Raw genomic sequence first — 20398 nt, forward strand, 5'->3', positions numbered from 1 at the left:
TACACTTTTGATTGTATAATAAATCATAAGTTTTAAAGATCTATCTATGTTTGTTGCATTTTCCATTTATCATTATTGGTTTGGTTGGTTATCTATCATTTGGATCACCACAACCATTGCGGACGGATCATTATACCAGACAGAAATAAATCCAGTGTCATTGCCGTTTGGCATGAAGAGCTCTGCCTGCCGCACCGGTGAAGGAAGGAAGACATGATCTTGCAATGTTGGAACCAGTGTAAAGTCATGAATGGCCAAGGTCGCTGATATTATCCCCTTGCTATCAAGCAAGGTTGGACCCTCGAATTTTTCATCTGATGCTTAAAACAATCAAATTAAATCAAATCAAATTTAAATAAAATAAAATAATTTAAAAACACCCAAAAAAAACAAAGTTATAAATTTTAATTGAAAAAAAAAAAAACTAATGGGATGGTTGGTGATATCAACATTCGCGATGATCACTCACTACTTTAAACTGGCGAGATACCCGTCAATTTATGAAAAAGACTTTTTCGGGTGAATCTCGCGAGCATTGGTGTCACCTAACTAGTTCTTATACCAGGTTCTACTATACCCTCACTCGCCCTAACCTACCCCAGTCACAACAAGATAAAGGATGTAATCTCTCTATTTTTTTTTCTCTTCTTTTATTAGTTGTAGGGTTGTAAGTATCAAACCCAAACAGAGATCAATGCAGAGAGAGGAGAAAGGAGTATAGCATACTAGTAGTAGTAGTATCCCCATTGAACTAATTAATTAATTTATTCAAATATATATATATATATAGTACAAGATTAGATTACTCTCTCCCTAATCATCCTACTACTTCTTCTTCTTCTTCTTCTGACAAAAACAAATCTAATAACAGTTATTAGACAAAAGAGGAGGATGCAATAATAAGTTGTAGTGTGTGTTTAAACAGAGAAAAATTAACGTATGTAAAAATCGTAAGAATGATATCACCCACACCACCACACAGTGTTTAATGGATTCATTAATCGATCTTCGTCAGACTAAACAGAGAGGAAAGAGATGGGGGTGGGGAAAAATAAGATGGGGGTTAAATTGCGATTTTATTCTTATCCATCCAATTCCATATAACATCAGATTTTTCAATCTTATCAATTTAAACAATTGTATAGTAAAAATCGTATTATTCAAAATAATAGTAATAATCTCTAGAGTAGTAGTATTAGTGTAAAAAGAGTATAGAGAGTAGCATGGGGGGTTGGTTGTAGATAGATTAAAAAAAAAAAGAAGGAAACATCATCAACAAATTGATATTTATTATTATTATTATTATTATGATATAATATAATATATTAATTAGTTTGTTTTGTTCAATCAATAGTTTTGTTTGGAATAATTTCTCAAAAGGTAAATAATAACAACAAACAACACCAAACAATAACAAACAACAACCACCACCACCATCCATAAAAGATATTTTTTTTATATTGTTTGATAAAAAAAAATATCAAAAGAAGAAGATGAAGAGGTTAGAGAATTGCAATTCATGTTGTCATTAGATTTCATTTGGTAAAAAAAACAAAAATATTTTAAATATTGTTTTGTTTTTTTTTAATGACAGAGTTCCAGATTGTACCAACAAAAATAATAATTATAAATAAATATTTATATTTATTTACCAAATCCAGTTTCAAATGACTCTCTCTCATCAATAACAATTATTGAACAACAAACGAACGAATGGAATCCATTTTTTTCATTCTATCCTATCGTCACAATAATATTATTACTAAAAACCAAAACAATTTATTAATCAATTATATTGTACAATAATTTAATATTTATTTATTTGTATTTTTTTAAAAAAAAAAAAAAGTAGAGGAAAAAGAATGGAAAATATTGAAGATCATTCATCATCATCGGATGATGAGAATGGATTTGTGAATAAATTTGGAAGATTTGTCATTAATCAATTTAATGAAGAAGAGAAACTGAAAAATGAACAACAAAAAGTACAACCTATTCTCAGTTCACCCAACACTAAAATTATCGTTGGATCTCCAAGTACCAACTCTTCAAAAAATATAAACTCTACTTCAACTAAAATTAAAAGTCCTCCTTTTCAATCTATTCAACAACAAAATAATCAAAAAAATAATCAAAAAAATAATCAACAAAATCAACAAAATAAGATTAATCGTAATAATGAAAATACCAGAATCTATAGTCCAACCATTACAATTAAATCAACACCAACAACAACAAAAATTAATCAATCCAAACAAGATAAGAATAATAGATTATGTGCAAATTATTTTGATTTAAGAGATGCATTATCATTGTCAAAAGAACAAAAACAACAAATTAAAGAATGTCATCAAACTGAAGGACCAGTTTCAGGAATCCCTCCAAATGAACAACAAGACAATAGTGATAATGAAGATAGCGATGATGGATCATTTAAATTAAGATATAATGATATACCAACAACCTATGAAGAAACACCATCCTATTCATCGGCATTTAATATTTTACAAAGACAACAACAAAAGAAAAACAACCAAAAACAACAACAAGATGGTGGTGTTGACAATCACAAAGAATCAACTATTTTATTTGGACAAGAAGCAACATTTGATCCAAAACATCAAGATGTCTTTACTACATCGTCATCGGAAGAAGATGAAGAGGAAGATCACCAATATGGAGACCATTTGGAAGAGATTGAACAAATAGATGAAGAATTGGAAGCTGAAATTGATGAAATGGGATCTGCTTCAACATCATCTATTGCTTCCATGTCAAGTTCCTCATCCCTACATACACCCGTTCAATTATCTGGATCATTGTCATTTACAGCTCCAACCAAAGCCGGTGAAACTCATATTATTACAGAACTTCAACCATTTAATTTAAATAGTCCTGTATTTTGTAGAATTCAAACAACTTCCACCAGCAATAATTCTCAACAACAAAAAACAATTGAATCACATACAACAATCGATACAGTAAAATATGATGATGTTAGTAAATCCACCATTGAAGTTCCAGATCAACCAATTGAAAAATCAAAAAAAAGATTAAGTTTTTTTAAAAGAAGATCATCATCATCATCATCACCTTGTGGATCAATAAATAAACACAACAAGAAACAACCAAAACAACCACCAATTCCTCTTATTTCAAATGATAATAATATTACATATAATGATATTTTATCCGATGAAGGGTATGTAAACTGAAAGATATATACAAATCTATTTCGGAAAATAATTATTAATATTCAAGTCAATTTTCTTATAGGAAATATTCAATGAAAGTAATATCAGAATTATTAAACAAACTATTTGCATCTAAAAAATATAGTACTTTAAATATATTTATGGGTTTGGCTTTATTACATAGTATGTAAAAGAGAAAAAAATAATATTATTTAAATTTAATGTATTTATTTAATTTCTTTTAATCTCTCTCTCTCATTTAGGTTATTATAAACAAGTAGTAATTAGAAATTGGAATTGTGTTGATGATAAAACATTTTTGGAAGAGGGATTAAGATATCAAAAGTTTTGTACTGCTACGTATGGAAGAAAATTGTATTATGGTATTATGGAAAGTAGTCCCGTCAATTTGATAAAGGGAATTGCTGGAACTGATTCACTCAACACCAAAGTTATCATTAAACATCTTGGTATTGATAAAAAGGATATTATTGCAACTAAATGGTTCAGCTCCAAGTATAGCCCGGGACACTATGTAGCAATTGATCATAAGACCAAGTCGGTGGTATTGGCTATCCGTGGTACATTTAATCATTTTGATGTTATCACTGATCTCGTCTGTACATCTTCCAACTATAGTGGTGGAGGTGCTCATTTGGGAATGTTACTTTGTAGTCACAAGAAAATGCAGGAATTGGAAAACATACTATTACAACAACTATCAAATCATCCTGGCTATCGTCTCATTGTTACTGGTCATAGTTTGGGTGCTGGTGTTGCTAGTTTTTTTACTTTTTTATTTTACGATGGTAAGAAAAAGAAAAAAAAGAAAAAAAAAAGAAAAAGAATTAATTATTTATTTATTTCTATTTTTTTTTTTAGCACATCCAGAAATACCAATTCATTGTTATGCATATGGTACACCATGTATGTTATCACATGAATTGGCGACACATGATGTAGTCAAAAAGTTGATTACATGTTTCTCAATGAACAATGATATTGTTAGTCGTTTGTCTTTTTGCTCAATGTTTTATCTTAAAGAGGTTCTCGACGCCATCCTTTCGCAGAGCAAGACAAAGATACAGAGAGGATTCCAAATTGTGTCGGCTGGTAATGGCTTGGGTGAGAAACTCACCAAAAAGCTGAGCAAGATTCTAAAGGTGTCACCAACCATTGATCTGTCGCATGTCGAGCATCGCGAAAGTGGAGAAACACAAATGTACCCAGCTGGCAATATGTACCGTATCGTCAAAATCTCCAAAGGTGTCTATGTCGCCGAAGCAGTAGACAGCAAATCATTTGACAAGATTATCGTATCCACTACCATGTTTACCGATCATATGCCTCAAAAGTATGAATTTGGTTTGGCAAGCGCACTCGAAAACTTTGGAAAGACTGAATTGACAAAGAGACCTCCATCTGATACTACAAACGTAAAGGGTGTTCCTGCTGGAACTGTTATCGATGAACATCAATTAAACAAGGTGAACACTACTACTACTACGACCACTCCAACTCAACAAGAATCAATTATTCAACAACAGGCAACAACAACAAATCAACAACGACAAGAGATATTATCAAATGACTTGGCAAACTCTGAACATCTTACAGGACTATTGGTCCCTACTTCACTTACAGCCTCTTATTCTGCAGCTGCTCATCTTCCAGATGAATAAACATTTATTATTTATTTTTTTTAAATCATTTATCTTTTCATTTTACTTTTGACTCTATAAACAATTAATAATATATTACTGAGTGGTAGGAATTCAAAGACTTTCATAAGTATTGATGAAGTTTAATAAATTAATAGTTGGTGATAAATCTCGCAGATTCTATTGAATTGGTTTTATTTTTGTCTCCCATGCCCATAGTCATGAACCCATATATCTTAGTCTATATATAAAAATAACCAAAAGAAAACCTGTTATTTGTTCCTAAAAACGCGGGAAAATTTTTTTTTAAAGTAATTCTTTTCCTGTTCTCGAGGATCCTATCGGGAAGAGTAGTACTCAGAAGTTACAAAGTTTTATTAATTATACTTTTTAATTGACCAGCAAGAAATAAAGATTATCTCAAGAAGAATTAAAGTTAATTTGTTCTGGGGTTTGTCCATGTCTATGATACATGTTATATGGACGTTGATCATGTATCTTTTTGTATAGTGTCAAGCTTGTTGGATTGTTTTGGATTGTTGCTTGTTCTAAAAATAAATTGGTTAAAGATATCGCTTTTTTTTTTTTTTTTTTTTTTTTTTTTCTCAGCACTATAGGCTGTAATATTGGGTTATATAATTATTCTATGTTATTATTATTATTTAGTAAATTATTATATTATTAATATTATTATTGATAGATGAAGAGAGAGAAAAAAATGATGAAGGTGTTGAGGAGGATGAAAAGAATGAGGTTGAGGTGATCGATTATAGATGTAGTGTACGCAGAGTCTTGTACCTCTCTAAATGACTAGGTAGTGCGATCTTGTAGACAGTAGGATGGTTGTAGTTGGAGGAGAATCGAAGGATGATAGTTTGTATTCGTTCTGTAATCGTATGTATTACTGATTCATCGGTTTGGTTCATTAGAGCCAAATGCCATCGATTACATAATTCTAACGTCTTGTCCCAGTTTACTTTTATAATATGTCGCATATCATTTAGCAATCTAGCTCGCAGGTATTGTTCAGTGAATGGTTCATCTCTTTGGTGACGTAGATCATTACGTCGGAACCATATTCGTTCGAGTGTTGCAGCAATCAAGTTTATAGTCATTGGAGGTTGTTTGAGGTTGAGGAGGGTGATATCCCAAACTGGTGGAGTAATGTTATTGTCAGCAGTAACCTCTTTCAGTATCTTTACTGGTAGTGTGGTCTCTTTGCATTGAAAGAACAAATGCTTGGAAGATTCATCTTTGCCACACGATACACAGATTGAAGCGACTGGGTCACCCCTGACGAGCGGGAGACATTTGGTTACATACTTCCAAACCAGATCTCGACCCTTTGGTAGTACGATGGTAGATAGAGCAGCTAGTGCATTCATTGGATACACTCTGTCATCGGTTGCTAAGATCTTTTGGCCTGGGGTCGGGTCGTACACATTCCACTTTTCGTTGGCTATGGTCAGCCTTTGAAGGTACACTTGTTTGAGAGGTACTCTTCCTCTTTTGTCTGGTTCCATTGCTGGCTTGGGTACAGCCTGAACCTCGGGGAATTTTGGCGATGATCACGGTTGATTTAGCAATGCAAACATCTTAAAGTCAGGATGGTGTAGTTGGTTATCACAAAACCTTAACACGGTTTGGGTCATGGGTTCGATTCCCATTCTTGATAAACCTTTTTGCTGGCCTCCGTTATATTTTTTCCAGATTTTGGTTCTTGTGAGCATAGTGTCATACTACTCTGCTCCCAGCGAGTATTTAAACCCAAACATATTCAATAAACATTCATTATCTTATTATATTATCTAATCCTCACATACACAGGAAAAATTTCGTCATGTGCGATTCATACTTAGAGATTTTTAAATCGCACATGACGAAATTTTTCCTGTGATATAGATATCACATAGTTATATAGTAGTTACAGTTCTCCTGTCTTCTATCGTTTTATCCTATTTCTACCGAATCCTGATCGAAACACGACTTAAAAATCTTGGAATTTTGTTTTTTTTGCCGATTTCTCTTTTTTTTTTTTTGGAAGCTCCTACTCGATAAAAGAAACAATAAATATTACAACCATATGTGTTTTGAACGGGTAGACAGGAGTTCGTAAAAAAAGTCTTTTTGATTGCAAATTATTGGGATAAACATACTATTAAATTATATTTTTAAAATGATCTATTCAATTTCCTTATCTACAATGGGTCTATAATATTCCAATTTGATTAAATTTCCAAATACGGTCTCCCAATGTAATTTATTGAAACCCCAATTTTAGTACAATAACAATTTAATTTTTCTTTTTAAATCAAGTTACTACAATCGAAAAAATAAGTTTGAAATCCCATCCATATTTGCTATTATTGGCGACCTGAAATAGGATTTGTTAACAAAAGGTTACGCTCAAAGATCAATTTGGAAAAATTGAATGAGAGATACTACCGTTACAGTTTTTTTTTGACAGAATATTAAAGGAAATCCCACACATGTATAACTGTACGAAATTAACCTCCCCTCTCTAGTTGTGGGGTTCGTATGTGTTAAAAATGAATTCCTAATTACAACCACCGTCATTTCCATTGTTTGTTTACTCTGATAATGTGGACCATTTTTTTTGAATCCTACTATCAAATCACAATGAAATCGGATAGTTTGCTTAAAGATTATATTCCCCATCTATTCTATACGGCAACAATTATCAACACATATAAATATAGATATTTAATGCAGACAGTTTAGTCTCCTTTTAATTTTTAAATTAATGCCCACTATCTTTACCAGATCTAACTCTTATACTTAAATAGCACAGTCAAACAAAAAAGTATCCATTTCAACTTCAATAATATACCCTATGGGGGGAATCGATAAAAAGGACAGTGGAGTAGTTTAACGTCATACTCAGGACGATCCAATATTACACAACCTCAATAGTTATGATCTACCCGATACAAATCGGTCGACTGTTTTTTTTTTTTTTAATAAAATCTTTGACCTCTTCATCACCGCTGAAGTCATATTGTTTATTTATAATTTAATGATTTAATTATTATTGTTGTTTAATTTGGAGTAGTTGTTAGGTAGTGGTTAGTTTTAGTTAGGAAGGAGGATGGTCGATTTTTTTTTTTTTAAGCATCTCATTTCGTGGCATCCACCTGTAGGGTGGAGCACTACTCTTTCGATTGCGAAGTTTTATTGATTGAAGTCTTTGTTTGACCAGCAATGGGAACTGAGTTTCCAAAGAAGAAACAAGTCCAATCTGTTTTTTGGGGTGCCAAATGTCTGTTCTATTTCCATCCAAGCAAAAATGGCAAGTCTTGGTGGGAGCTATTAGTTCTATTTGTTCATCAATACGACGGGAAGCTTCTTTACCTGTTGAATCGAGGGGGGCTGAACGGTTCTGTGAGTTACGATCCATAGTTCTTTTGTTAGATTAGTGACCAGATCGTGACTCTTGGAGGGAGTGCCCAGTGTCACCATCCATATGTATGTGTGTGTCGAGTAATGGTTGGTGGTTGTGTCTACACCATGATTATCTATCTTATATCGTTCTGTCACAGGAAAAATTTCGTCATGTACGATTCATACTTAGAGATTTTTAAAAGTTTTTCCAGCTCAGAAAGTCACCTCAAATAATGAATGAATAAAGACTATAGTTTGTGAATACAGTAGTAAAACAGTATCGAAACAATAGGAATTATAATTAATAGGTGGAATTTAATTATCATTACAACAAGTCGATACAGTTTGAAAACAGTATTCACATTACTATTACAATTGGAAATGAACATCATCAACATCTCATCAAAACATCAATCAACAACATAACAATACGAACAACCACAGGAAAAATTTCGTCATGTACGATTTTTCTTTTTTATATTATTTTATTCAAAATGATATAAATATTATTTTCTATTACTTGTATAAAGAATGACAGAAATAAGAAGAGAAATATCTGACCTACCAGTTATAAAAAGAAAAAGAAAGAGTTTACAGATTAAATATACAGGAAGGAATTTCTCAAGAGAAGAGGTAGTATTGAGAGCACAAGCACTATCTGATGCTTTAGAAAGAAGAGGTAGAGGTTTAATTAGTGTATTACTTCCTTTCGGAACTAATAATGAAACTAAATGGAGACCAGGAAAGTTTACCAACTTTGGTGATCCAGTTGACTTGTTCAATCCTGATGAATACGATGGAGATCCTGTGGAAGAGCCTCCTTACTTTGGTGCTATTCTTTTTTATATTTTACCAGAGACAGATATAGGTTTAAGAGCAGGAGGGTATGGATACAGGAATGATTGCTTTTATAATGCAATGATCAGTATCTATCCAAAAATCAATAAAGTCTATCTAACACCAGAATCATTAAAAGAAGAAATAGGTATAGAAAGAGATGATCTTGTGCCATTGGACAAGATGAGCAGAATTGAATCAAAACTGCCACCACATATCAAGATATCAATAAGTGGTGATCACGTTTATACATCAACTAGAGGGAATGTAAAACATAACATTAAAATAGTACTTAAGTTAATAATTAATTAATTGATTCTAACAATAAAATTGGGTATCATCATCAACAATAATTATCTTATCAGGGAAATGTTCAAATACCAAAATTGAATAGAAGTGTTCTATTTATTTTTTGAACAATTATTTGGCAATAGTAATAACACATACTAGTCAGTCAACCAAATCAATCAAAATAAATAACATTTAACAATTGTTGTTAAAAATACAATGATGATAAAACCACAACGCATGGTGTTGTATTATGTGAACAAAAAGCAATAGTAAATAGTAACACTTAAAACTGTGAATGAAATTTCATTCCATGTAGGGTGTAGTATTAGATGTTGAAATTTTGCCATTTGGATTGGATGTATTAACATCAATGGATTGTTGTTATTACCGTCATTTATATTGGGTGGTTATATATATATAGAGAGAGAGAGAGAGATACTTTAAAGGTAGAGATTGTAGTTTGTCATCTGAATGGGTTGGGTTGGTGCTTGCTTTTAAGTAAGTGAATGATATAAACCTTTGAGTTTCTAACCAATTTGCAAACCAATTTGCAATTCCTACCTCCCAAATATATTTATATATAAGTTTTTCAGACTGTTCACATTATCTTGGGGTCCCCTAACATGTACATAGTAGTATGTATAGAGGTTAGATGAATGTGAGTGAGGAGTTGAATGTTGGTCTTTTTGGATTGGTTATGACAAAAGAGAAAGAGAGAGCGAGAAAGACCAACAAGTATTTAAGCGATCACTTTTCCATACTTTTAAAATCATTCTCTTTGTGTTTCCTAAACTTAACTATATAATAATCAACCAATAATTCAAATCGTAAGTGGAATGAATGATCCCCAGATAATAATATTCTATTATTATTATTATTTTAATTATTATTATATTTTCTAATTGGATTATTCTCTTTTTCTTCTTCTTCTTTTTCTTTTCTTTTTTTTTGGATGACTGTAGATGGAATTCAAGTATTGCATCCTTTTAATCTTAGTTTTGATTGCTTTTATTTGTATGATCAATCCTGCTGCTGCAGAGGCTGAAGCTGTCCTAACTTGTTGCTCATTCTGTCACCCAATGAATACGCCTTGTATGAACTCTTGCGACAGTGGATGCTAAAGCTATAGCTATAGTTTAAACATTTATCTACCTCCATCAATGATTGTCAGCCAATCCATTAAAAATCAAGGTTGATCAAATACAAAAAAAACTAGCAACCATCAAGAAAGAATGAACTTTTAGTCATTCTCTTCAAGATCACCAATAAACCTAAAAAAAACTTTTTTTTACTTTTTGTTTTCCTTCTTTCCTCTTCTTTATTTATTCCTGGTTTTTTTACAAACCTCTTTATTTTTCTTTTTTCCAATCTTTTATTTTCGTTCTATTCCCCCTACTTCCTCTATTTCTTTATTTTTGGTTTTTTTAAGAATAAAAATTGTAGAAATGAATAGAGTAAATTTTGGAACTTTTTCTTTTTTTTATTTTTTTCTTTTTTTTTCTAACTTTTTTTTTTACTCTATCTACTCTACTTACTCTATTAAACTAAAGAGAAATAATAATATAAAAATAATTGGTCATTATAGCACGCGCCGGAGGCAAAGTGCGTTACTTATTTAATTGTGCGTCAGCACACCATGTCCGAGCTGCTGCTTTGTTGCTTGTTCTAAAAATAAATTGGTTAAAGATATCGCTTTTTTTTTTTTTTTTTTTTTTTTTTTTTTTTTTCACAGCACTATAGGCTGTAATATTGTGTTATATAATTATTCTATGTTATTATTATTTAGTAAATTATTATATTATTAATATTATTATTGATAGATGAAGAGAGAATAGAAGAAGATGATGGTGTTGACGCATATATGACACCCATCTTCTTCTAATTTTAGTACCATACTTGCGGTGAAACCTTATGCCTTGGGGGCTTCCAAGACCGACTGCCGCTCTCAACTCTCGCGCCGATTTACTCCCCATTGTGGACACTCGTCTTTACGTGTTGCATATTGTATTTGAGATGTCAGATGGCTTTCTATCGCGACGGCCCAGTAGGTCCTCCACTACCTTCCCGTTACTTGTTGCAGTCTGGCTACCCAATCTCCTACTGAGAAGGGGAAACTAACCCGGTCATCCTTCCGTGGGGGTGTCCTGTCTCTAGATCCCTAGAGTCGGATGGTTTTTCTCCTCAATCCCCCCAATTGTGGTCAAGTTAAACGTTGGCGCCAAAAGTAAAGTTCGAGGGCAGGATTCGAACCTATGACCTTTACGTTCCCGGGGTAGCACACTCCCGACTCATTTGCACGCCAAGCCCCGAGGATGGTCGACTGGGGGTTCAAATATCGTATTTTTCAAAATTAGACATCAAAAATTCCCTTTTGGTCTAGTGGTGAGGATTTTCGCCTGTCACGCGAAAGGCCCGAGTTCAATTCTCGGAAGGGGAGATTTTTTGCTGCTGTCGTTTGCTGCTGTCGTTTGCTGCTGTCGTTTGCTGCTGTCGTTTGCTGCTGTCGTTTGCTGCTGTCGTTTGCTGCTGTCGTTTGCTGCTGTCGTTTGCTGCTGTCGTTTGCTCTTTTTTTCAAAAAAAAAACGATGTGATTGAGTTTCATTAACCAAAAAAAATATTTGAAAGATTTATTATTTCAATGGATTATTTATGTAATTTAATGGCCCTAGTAATTTTAGCAATTTGTAGGATGACTTCTTTATCGCTAGCAGTGATTGGTTTATCCTTGACGGTTGGAGATAATTTGGCCATGAGGTAAAAGAGTTGATCCAAACCAGATTCACCGACTGTAACGGCAGCGTCTCTAAACTGGGCAACCTTGTTGTACGTATCGCCGTCAAAGTGGTGTGGAGGCGGCGAGATTAAATTCTTAATCTCTGACTTTTTGCCCAATTGTTTGACGTGTTCGTTGATGGCGTCCCATCCAACATGAAGATGCTCAATGCAAAGCAACTCTACATTTTTTTTGAAATCTCTAATGTGTTGACCGAGCTCGATACATTGTTTCAACGTTGTCACATCGCTAAACGATCTGATAATCTCTGTAAACGAAATGTAAAGGTCTTTTAGGACACGTAATGAACGCATTCTAAGTTCAGAGAATTTGGTAATATCCATTGAATCGTCGCTCTTTGAAAGGTTACTGCTACTGCTACCACCATTCTTTGGTTCGGAATGTTGTTTGATTAAATCACCAACTACACCCTTTGATCCTTGTAGGGCAGATGAAGCAGATGGAGCAGATGATGCTTGTTGTTGTTGATTACCATTTCGAGTAAACTCTACAGCTGAAGAAGCTCTAATAGGTGGACGATGATTTAAAAGTGATTGAATTTGTGGAGTTGATGCATTCTTTGTTTTAATTGGAATTGGAATTGTCTTTTGTTGTTTTGTATAGTTTTGTTGTTGTTGTTGTTGTTGTTGTTCCTCTTCTTGTTCCTCCTCTTCTTCTTCTTCTTCCTCTGATGTTTCATAGTAATCTTCAACATCTTGTAAACTTGAAATATTTCGATTGGTTTTGTTGTTGTTGTTAGTATGGTTAGTATTAGTTGATGTTGTAGAGGTTGGACTATGATGATTATTATTATTATATTGTACAAGATTTGATGGATGATAAGGAGAAGTATTTGGAGATGATTTTGGTGAACTCTTTGGAATTGGAGTAGAAGGACGTTGAATAAGTGCTGGAGTTGGTGGTCTATTACTATTGTTATTATTTAATCTATTGATTGGTTCTTTTGAATGATTAGTAGGAGTGATAAAGGATTGAGATGGAGTGGATATTGTTACAGATCGTTGAGGAATGGTTTCAGAACGTGGTGTTTCAGATATGGATACATCGGTCATGGCACGTTGCATTTTGTTGACAATGGGCACTTCAGTGTCGGTTGAACGTGCCAACATGTTTCTGGGAGGTGGGACGGGCTTTTGAGCGGGCGTCTTTTGGGTGGCGGCAGCAGTTGGCTGCTCTGGCTTGCCTGGTGTGGGAGGCAACTTGCGACCAAAGTTAGGGTTATTTGATACGAGCAGTGGTGCAGGTTGATGTGCGAGGAAGGAGGCGGGTTGTGGTGACGAGCTGTACAAGGCAGAGTGGCCACTACTACCAGATCCCAAACCCGACAAGAACGAGCCACTTCCACCAGTCTGCTCAGTCTGAGACATTTTAATCACCTCTTCAGCCTTTTTCTCCAAAAACGATTCGATCGCTTCAAATGAGGGACGCTTGGTGTGGTCACGATGCAAACAAGACTCTATTAACTTTCTCATTTCAACATCGGTGATTTCAGAGGGGATTGCTGGTGGCAATGCCTCTTCACGCACACGAGCCAGCTCCAAGTAACCCAACTCGTCATACTCTTGGTATGGTCGTTTGCCCGAGAGAATCTCAATCAAACATGCTCCATAGCTCCAAACATCGGCTGCTCTCGAAAACTTCTTTTGTGTAAACACTTCGGGTGACATGTATAAAAATGATCCCTCTACCGTTGCTCCATAAAAACTTCTTGTACTTGTAGTTGCTAAACCAAAATCTGCCAATTTAATACAAACTGGTGCTTGTAATGATAATGATACAACCTAAACCAAAAAGGAAAAAGAAACAATTAATAATTTAATAAAATAAATCTTTGATTTGTTTTTGTTTCATACCAAAAAATTTTGAGGTTTTAAATCTAAATGTAAGATTTCACTTCTATGTAAAAATGCCATACCTTTGGCAATATCATAAGCCATCTTTAATCTTAGCTCTGGTGTAAATGGATAATTTATATGATCTGATAAATATTTATCTAAACTACCACCTTCAACAAACTACACAAAAAAAAAAAGGAAATAAAATTAATATTGTAATTTTGATTTTTTGATTTTCTTTTTGTCCATACTTCTAAAACTAAACATTTTGGAGAAACACAAAAACCAACAAAATGAACAATATTTGGATGATGTAATAATTCTTTGTGCATTTCCAATTCCTTTTCAAATTCAGAACCATCAGACATTTCAGAGATGACTTTGACAGCAACCGATAGACCTCTCCATTTGCTCTTGTAGATGGCACCATAACCACCACCTCCAATGACATTGCCAATATCCAGCTCTTTATAGTCGAGTACTTGTGACATTTTGGAATCAATCTTGATCGACAAGAGATGACGTCCACTGTTGGCAATGTCCATGGCAACGAGCTCACGAACCTTGGTAGTGCACAACACCACCATCTCTACTTGAATGTCCAATGCTGAATTCTTTTTAATGGTTCCAGACGATGGAGTAAACGTCAATTTTATATTATTAGAGTGTACTGGGATATTAGAGATACTGTATGATACTTTGGATGACCCCTTGTTACTCATTCTAAATTTATCCTTTAATATAACTCCAACTTTACATTTTTCACCTTCTTTAAATCCAAAATCAATATGATATTTTGAAAAATGTATTTGTGATTTATCATTTTCTAAAGAAAAAAAAAAGAAAAAAAGAAAGAGTAAAAAAAGGTTAGAAAATGATGATTAATGTTGATCTTTTAGAAATCTCTTTCTTTTTCTTCTTACCAGTTGGATAAATTGAATGCCTTGCTCTATATTGTGCTTTGGTTCTATCTTCGATGGATTGTTCCAACATTAAAAGTTTTAATTGTTCATTTTCTCTACCTTCTAAATCTCCATTACATCCCCTAAAGTTAATTAATTTATCATAATAAAAAATGGTTATGTTAGTTTGATTGGATGATTGATATTATCGGAATGAATCGGAAGTTTTAAAAAAAATTAAAACTTGTTGTTGTTGGATGTTGGATTGATGTTCTTTTTTGTGAAAAGCCCGCACTACTCCTCTCTCCTCTACTTTAGGTATTTTAAAATTCCCGCCCCGCTATGCTCGCTCTTTCGCTTTGCCAAAATAAGATATTTTCTGGAAGATTTTTGTATCCAAAAAAAAAAAAAAAACCAAAGAGCCTCTTCTCTCGTGTGTTTGCTTCTTTTTTTTTAAAAATAGATAAAGTAGACTGTTGTCTTTGCTTTACTTTGCTGCTAATGAATGAATGAATGAATGATGTGTATATTTGCATACCTTTTTAAAAGTTGATATAATACTTCATTATCTCTTTCATGATCTACGTCACTTGGGTTATACCATTTATCCCATTCTTCATCACCACCTGTTGAAATTGAGATCATTTCTCCTTCTTTCTCTCTCTGTCGGGTGTGTTTGTTTGTTTGTGTGTCTGTCGATAGTAGTACTTGTTGTTAAATACTAAATAGCTCGCTAGCTAACTGTTTGTTGGGTGGGGTATACTGTATATCTACAACTAGAGATACACAGTTGAACTAAAGTAATGACTACTTTTTTGGTGGGTTGTCGTCGTCGTCGTCGATGATAAGTCGTATCGTATCAATCGTTTCGTTTTCGAAATAAATAAATAAATAAATATAAACTATGGTTTGTTGTTGTTGTTGTAAATGATTCTTTCTTCTTTTGATATTATTAATATTATTAAGTATTGCTAATGTGTGTTTTATCTTCTGCTGCCACTATTTTAATTTAAGTTAAAGATGGGGTATAATAATAATAATGATATGACAGATATTCTTCTTATTTGCAATGAGTATGAATGAATGATGAATTTAAAAGAAAAGGAAGAAGAAGAAGAAGTAGGAAGAGATAAAATGTAATGTAAGAAAGAGAGAGACACTATGAATATAATAAATGATTTTTATGATAATTTAAAAACTATGAAGCGACCCTTTGCGTTGTTGTGGGTGTGATGAGGAGATCGATTTGTTTGTTGCAAAGCCGCCGCAAAAAAAAGTTCGAGTTTGCGCTCTTTTGCGGTTTTTCAAAGTGCAATTGCCTTTTTGTTTTTCGCAAATCTAGCCACTACGATTATTGTTGTGGATGGGTTGTGGTGGTGCTGAATTTGGGTTCTTCTTCTCTTATGTTGTTGTTGTTGATCTTTATTTATGCTATCTAAAACTAACCAAACAAACAATCAAAAACAAACAAATATAAATATATATATATTATTATTATTATTTAGTAGTTATGAATTATTAAAATGTGATAAATAATAATATAGATGGGATGGATGTGGATGCGTTAATAATAATATATAAAAAGAGTAGTTTGTGTAGTGTGTGTTGTTTGTGTGTGAAGTGATAGATAGATAGATGGATAGATAGAACCAAGCCAACATAAAGAAGAATAGTGGGTGGGTGATTTGTGATGTTGTACTGGAGAGAGACGACGAGATTGCTCTAACAAAAGTACACTAATTTTAAAAAAATGTGTGGGTATCCTCGATCGTGCTGAAATATAGGCAAATCGCGCCGATCAGGTTGTGTGGTAGATATTTGCGTGGGTGCCCACAATTGCCTTGATCAAGATCTCTAAGCGAAAAAATTAAAAAATAAAAGGAGAGGAGGTCTTTGGTGGAAAGTGGAGTGAGACTCCTCTCGCTTTTGGGTTTTTTGTTTCACGGTTGTGAGGTGGTGGCCACGAGGAAACAAACCAGGACATGCACGAGTAAACCATGGTTTAAAACGACTGATCATCATCATCTCCATTGTCCATGTCATGTCATGGGGTACTGGGGGTATTACTTGCAAGTACCTCCTCAGTTGTTCTTTTTTTGGAGCGCCATTGTAAAATCGAAAAAAAGACACAGATTATAGATCAGATAAAAAAAAAAGTCTTTTTATGAGGTGCCAAAACACAAAAATGGCACATTATAATGTGGAATGTTCACTTCACATTTAAATGTGTCCTTGGAAATAAATAATTTAAATAAATTATTAATTTTTTTAAATTAAATTATAAATTTTATTGTTGTCGTTGTTGTTGTTGTGATTGATTGTTGATTGTCTTTGATATTCTTCAATGATGGGAAAATAGTTACCAAGTATAGTTTGGATGAATTGATCGTAAAATGAAAAGGTTGTTTGTTTGGTTTGAGTGGTTGTTGATGGTGATGTCAATATGGATGATTGATTCAGCTCTGATGATGATATTTTTTTCCAAATCCAATTATTATTTCTAAAAAAAAAGATAATATCCATTTGATCAATGATAGAGTGATCAGAATGATTTAATTGATTATGAAATAAAATTAAATCTCCATTTCCATGTTCTTCTAAAATTGTAATCTTTTTTGGTTCAACCAAAGTTTCTTCAATTTTTGTAACTTTAATTGAAACATTAAAGTTTGGTGTTGTAGTATGACTATTAAATTCAATTTTAAAGGTTGCATGATCTGATTTCTCATAACCACTTGTAACTTTTCCAAATGGATGTGCTTTACTTCTATGATTTGAATCAAAATGTGAATTCATTACAATATTGGTTGAAAATTTACATTTAATTGTCTATATATATATATAAATATAGAATGATTCAAACAAATTGGTTAACAAATAAATAGGTTGGTAGATAGAGTTATATATTTATATGTGTGTACATACAACTGAATAAATAAAATAAAAATCTGATTGGGAATTTGATTGTCTTTGAATATAATCTTGAATTTCATTTACCATATTATCCAGTACTCTATTCTCATCATCATCACCATCATTACTTGATTCCAATGTACCAACTAAATGATTTAAATTTAATTTTTCATTTGTTGTAGTAGTAGAAGAAGAAGAAGAAAGAAGAAGATGTAGTAGTAGTAGTTGTTGTTGATGTTAATAAATTATTATTATTAATATTATTATTAATATGATTAAAACCAAATATATTATTCATTTCTTGAAAAGGATAAATAGTTGATTTATAAGTTATATTTTGATTGATTGATTGATTAGAGTTTATAAATTCCTCAGCTGCTGGGGAGTTTACCCAATTTGTAATATTTTGGCATTTCTGGTGTGGATTGATTGAGAAAAATGGACTTTCAAAAATCTTTTTAAAACTTGTAAATTGATCAATCTCTTCTACATCGATGTCATTTGAAAATTGACCTTTATGACCTGCCTTTTTCTTTTTATGAAATATATTATTATTATCAATAAATATGATTTTTTTCATTGATTTTAAATCTGAAGATGTTGTTGTTGGAAGAGGTGGTGGAGGTGGAGGAGAGAGTGTACTAGTTGATTGTTGTTCTTTGTTTGTAGGTTTCTTTTTCTTTTTTGAATTTTTTTGTTGTTGAATGGTTAGTGTTGGATTGTTGGTTTCCATCTCTGAGAATATTTTCAATTTCTCAACCAATTGAATTGAGTGTGTTTGGTAGTCTTGTATATAATGAGTTGTCCAATTATCCAGAGGACCAACTTGGGCTTTAGCATTTTTAAAGTCAATGCCAAGACAAATAGTTACTCGTGAATATTCCAATCCATTGTCACTAAAAGGTTCAATTGAAAATCCATAGTCTATTGACATTCGAGTATTATCTGCGGTGGGTGGACAAAGAGGAGTTGATACTGATTTGAGACTAACCACAAACCCATCTTCAATTGTAGGATGTGGTCCTATATATTTCATAAAGCATACATCTCTACCTGGCAATCTAACCGATGGTTTTGCATACATCAATGCGGAGTGTTGGAATGATTTAGCCAAACTAGAATCAATCAAATCACAAACCAAACTACAATCTGTCAATAACCTATTCCAATAACAATATTTTGTTTGGTCTGCTATAAAGTGTGATACATTGATAGGATTCCTATATATAAATTGTAGAAAAATAAAATAGAATTAATAAATGGTTGTTTGTACTCGAGATTTTGATTGGTTGGTCAATTTACTTTTCAATTATGATTTCAAATTTAGAATTTACACTATTTAAATCATCTCTATTTGATTTCCAGTATTTAATGATTGAATCATTATTATTATTTTGATTATTTTGATTATTTTGATTATTATTTTGAAGTTGAATGGCAACCCATTTTTTAGAATTATTTATATCTGTATTTAATTCAAACCTTGATTGTAAAGATTGTGTCCACAATTTTAACCTTTCCTTTTTAAATGTTTCTTGTTGTTGTTGTTGATCCATTTTCTTTTTTTTTTTTTTAATTGGACAGAAGTTGTAGTTGTTGGAGCTTCATTTGCTTTAGGAATGCAAACAACTGGATAGTGAATACTGATGGATAAATATAGTTGGTTGGATGAGTGATGATTTTAATGATGAAGATCAGGTTGGTCAAGATGAAGGTGTGTCTGTTTACCTGTCTGTGTGGTGGTGGTTGGATGGGGGGTTGGATATTCTTCAATGAAGTGGGGGTGTTGACAGTAGTGACGTTGAGTGAAGTGATGATTATTGCAAGTTGGTATTGACCCGGCGCCGGTACTATAGCTAACTAACTAACTAAACTAAACTAAACTACTACTTATATAAATAATAATTATTATTTTTTTAAATTTCAAACAAATGACTTGACTTGACTTCTTGGCTCTCTTTCCTCCTTTCTCTTGTGATCATCTACATTTGCAAATGCAACAAACTGTTTGATGAACTTAAAACGAGGGGGAGGGTGGGAGGGATTGGTGCAGGTCGGGGTGGGGGGTTTATAAATATAGAGTGTGTAGGTCGTTATACTATATGTCGTGGGGTGGTCACGATAGAGAAGCTCTAAAGAGCGAATAAATGATGATGGCGATGGATGTTTGTTGGAGGGGTATGCAGTGAGTGTTGAGCGCCTCAACAAACCTCAACACGCTCTCTCTATCTCATTGTACTTGTCAAAACAGGTCCTCCATTTTTTGTTTGTTGTTTTTTTTTGTTTTTTTTTTCAAAAGTTGAACCGTTTTAGGTTCAAGTGTTGAGATTCACGATTAATTTCGTTGACATGTCGAGGCATGGTGGGTGGTGGTACCCGCGAAATTTACAATTGCATTTGTGGTTTGCATTCCATTTCAAACCGTGGTATCCTGTCGGTCTGTCAATTGCCTAGGATGGTGCCGAAATGTTGCAATCTTTGCACAAATCAGGTAAAAACTCCGACGAACATTATAGAGAGAGGAGAGGGTAAGAGAGAAAGAGAGAGAGAGAAAGAGAGGGAGGAGAGA

The 20398-nt window shown here is 33.1% G+C and overlaps 5 protein-coding genes and 2 non-coding genes across 7 annotated transcripts; 4 read left to right on the plus strand and 3 right to left on the minus strand.

The window, feature by feature from the left end:
• Positions 1–1862: 1862 nt before the first annotated feature.
• Positions 1863–4876, plus strand: DFA_04525 (uncharacterized protein; the record flags this gene model as incomplete). The annotated part of the gene is made up of 4 exons (XM_004360200.1): positions 1863–3202; positions 3277–3377; positions 3458–4003; positions 4077–4876. The coding sequence occupies 4 exons, from the start codon at positions 1863–1865 to the stop codon at positions 4874–4876; spliced, it is 2787 nt and encodes a 928-aa protein (XP_004360257.1).
• A 1580-nt stretch (positions 4877–6456) lies between these two features.
• On the plus strand, positions 6457–6530 carry DFA_04526. Its single transcript has one exon. It is a non-coding gene; the product is annotated as a tRNA-Val (tRNA).
• Positions 6531–8788: 2258 nt separating this feature from the next.
• On the plus strand, positions 8789–11267 carry DFA_04527 (uncharacterized protein; the record flags this gene model as incomplete). Its single annotated transcript, XM_004360201.1, has 3 exons — positions 8789–9361; positions 9702–9765; positions 11206–11267. The coding sequence occupies 3 exons, from the start codon at positions 8789–8791 to the stop codon at positions 11265–11267; spliced, it is 699 nt and encodes a 232-aa protein (XP_004360258.1).
• Positions 11268–11750: 483 nt separating this feature from the next.
• DFA_04528 lies at positions 11751–11822 on the plus strand. Its single transcript has one exon. It is a non-coding gene; the product is annotated as a tRNA-Asp (tRNA).
• A 206-nt stretch (positions 11823–12028) lies between these two features.
• Positions 12029–15561, minus strand: DFA_04529 (protein kinase; the record flags this gene model as incomplete). The annotated part of the gene is made up of 5 exons (XM_004360202.1): positions 12029–13960; positions 14033–14194; positions 14266–14840; positions 14938–15059; positions 15455–15561. The coding sequence occupies 5 exons, from the start codon at positions 15559–15561 to the stop codon at positions 12029–12031; spliced, it is 2898 nt and encodes a 965-aa protein (XP_004360259.1).
• Positions 15562–17184: 1623 nt separating this feature from the next.
• On the minus strand, positions 17185–17916 carry DFA_04530 (uncharacterized protein; the record flags this gene model as incomplete). Its single annotated transcript, XM_004360203.1, has 2 exons — positions 17185–17745; positions 17842–17916. The coding sequence occupies 2 exons, from the start codon at positions 17914–17916 to the stop codon at positions 17185–17187; spliced, it is 636 nt and encodes a 211-aa protein (XP_004360260.1).
• Positions 17917–17998: 82 nt separating this feature from the next.
• DFA_04531 (uncharacterized protein) lies at positions 17999–19385 on the minus strand (the record flags this gene model as incomplete). Its single annotated transcript, XM_004360204.1, has 2 exons — positions 17999–19049; positions 19132–19385. The coding sequence occupies 2 exons, from the start codon at positions 19383–19385 to the stop codon at positions 17999–18001; spliced, it is 1305 nt and encodes a 434-aa protein (XP_004360261.1).
• Positions 19386–20398: the final 1013 nt, after the last annotated feature.

Source organism: Cavenderia fasciculata (genome assembly GCF_000203815.1).
Source record: "Cavenderia fasciculata unplaced genomic scaffold Scf_Dfasci-G-o-33e01.r1-3, whole genome shotgun sequence".
NCBI classification, from domain to species: Eukaryota; Evosea; class Eumycetozoa; order Acytosteliales; family Cavenderiaceae; genus Cavenderia; species Cavenderia fasciculata.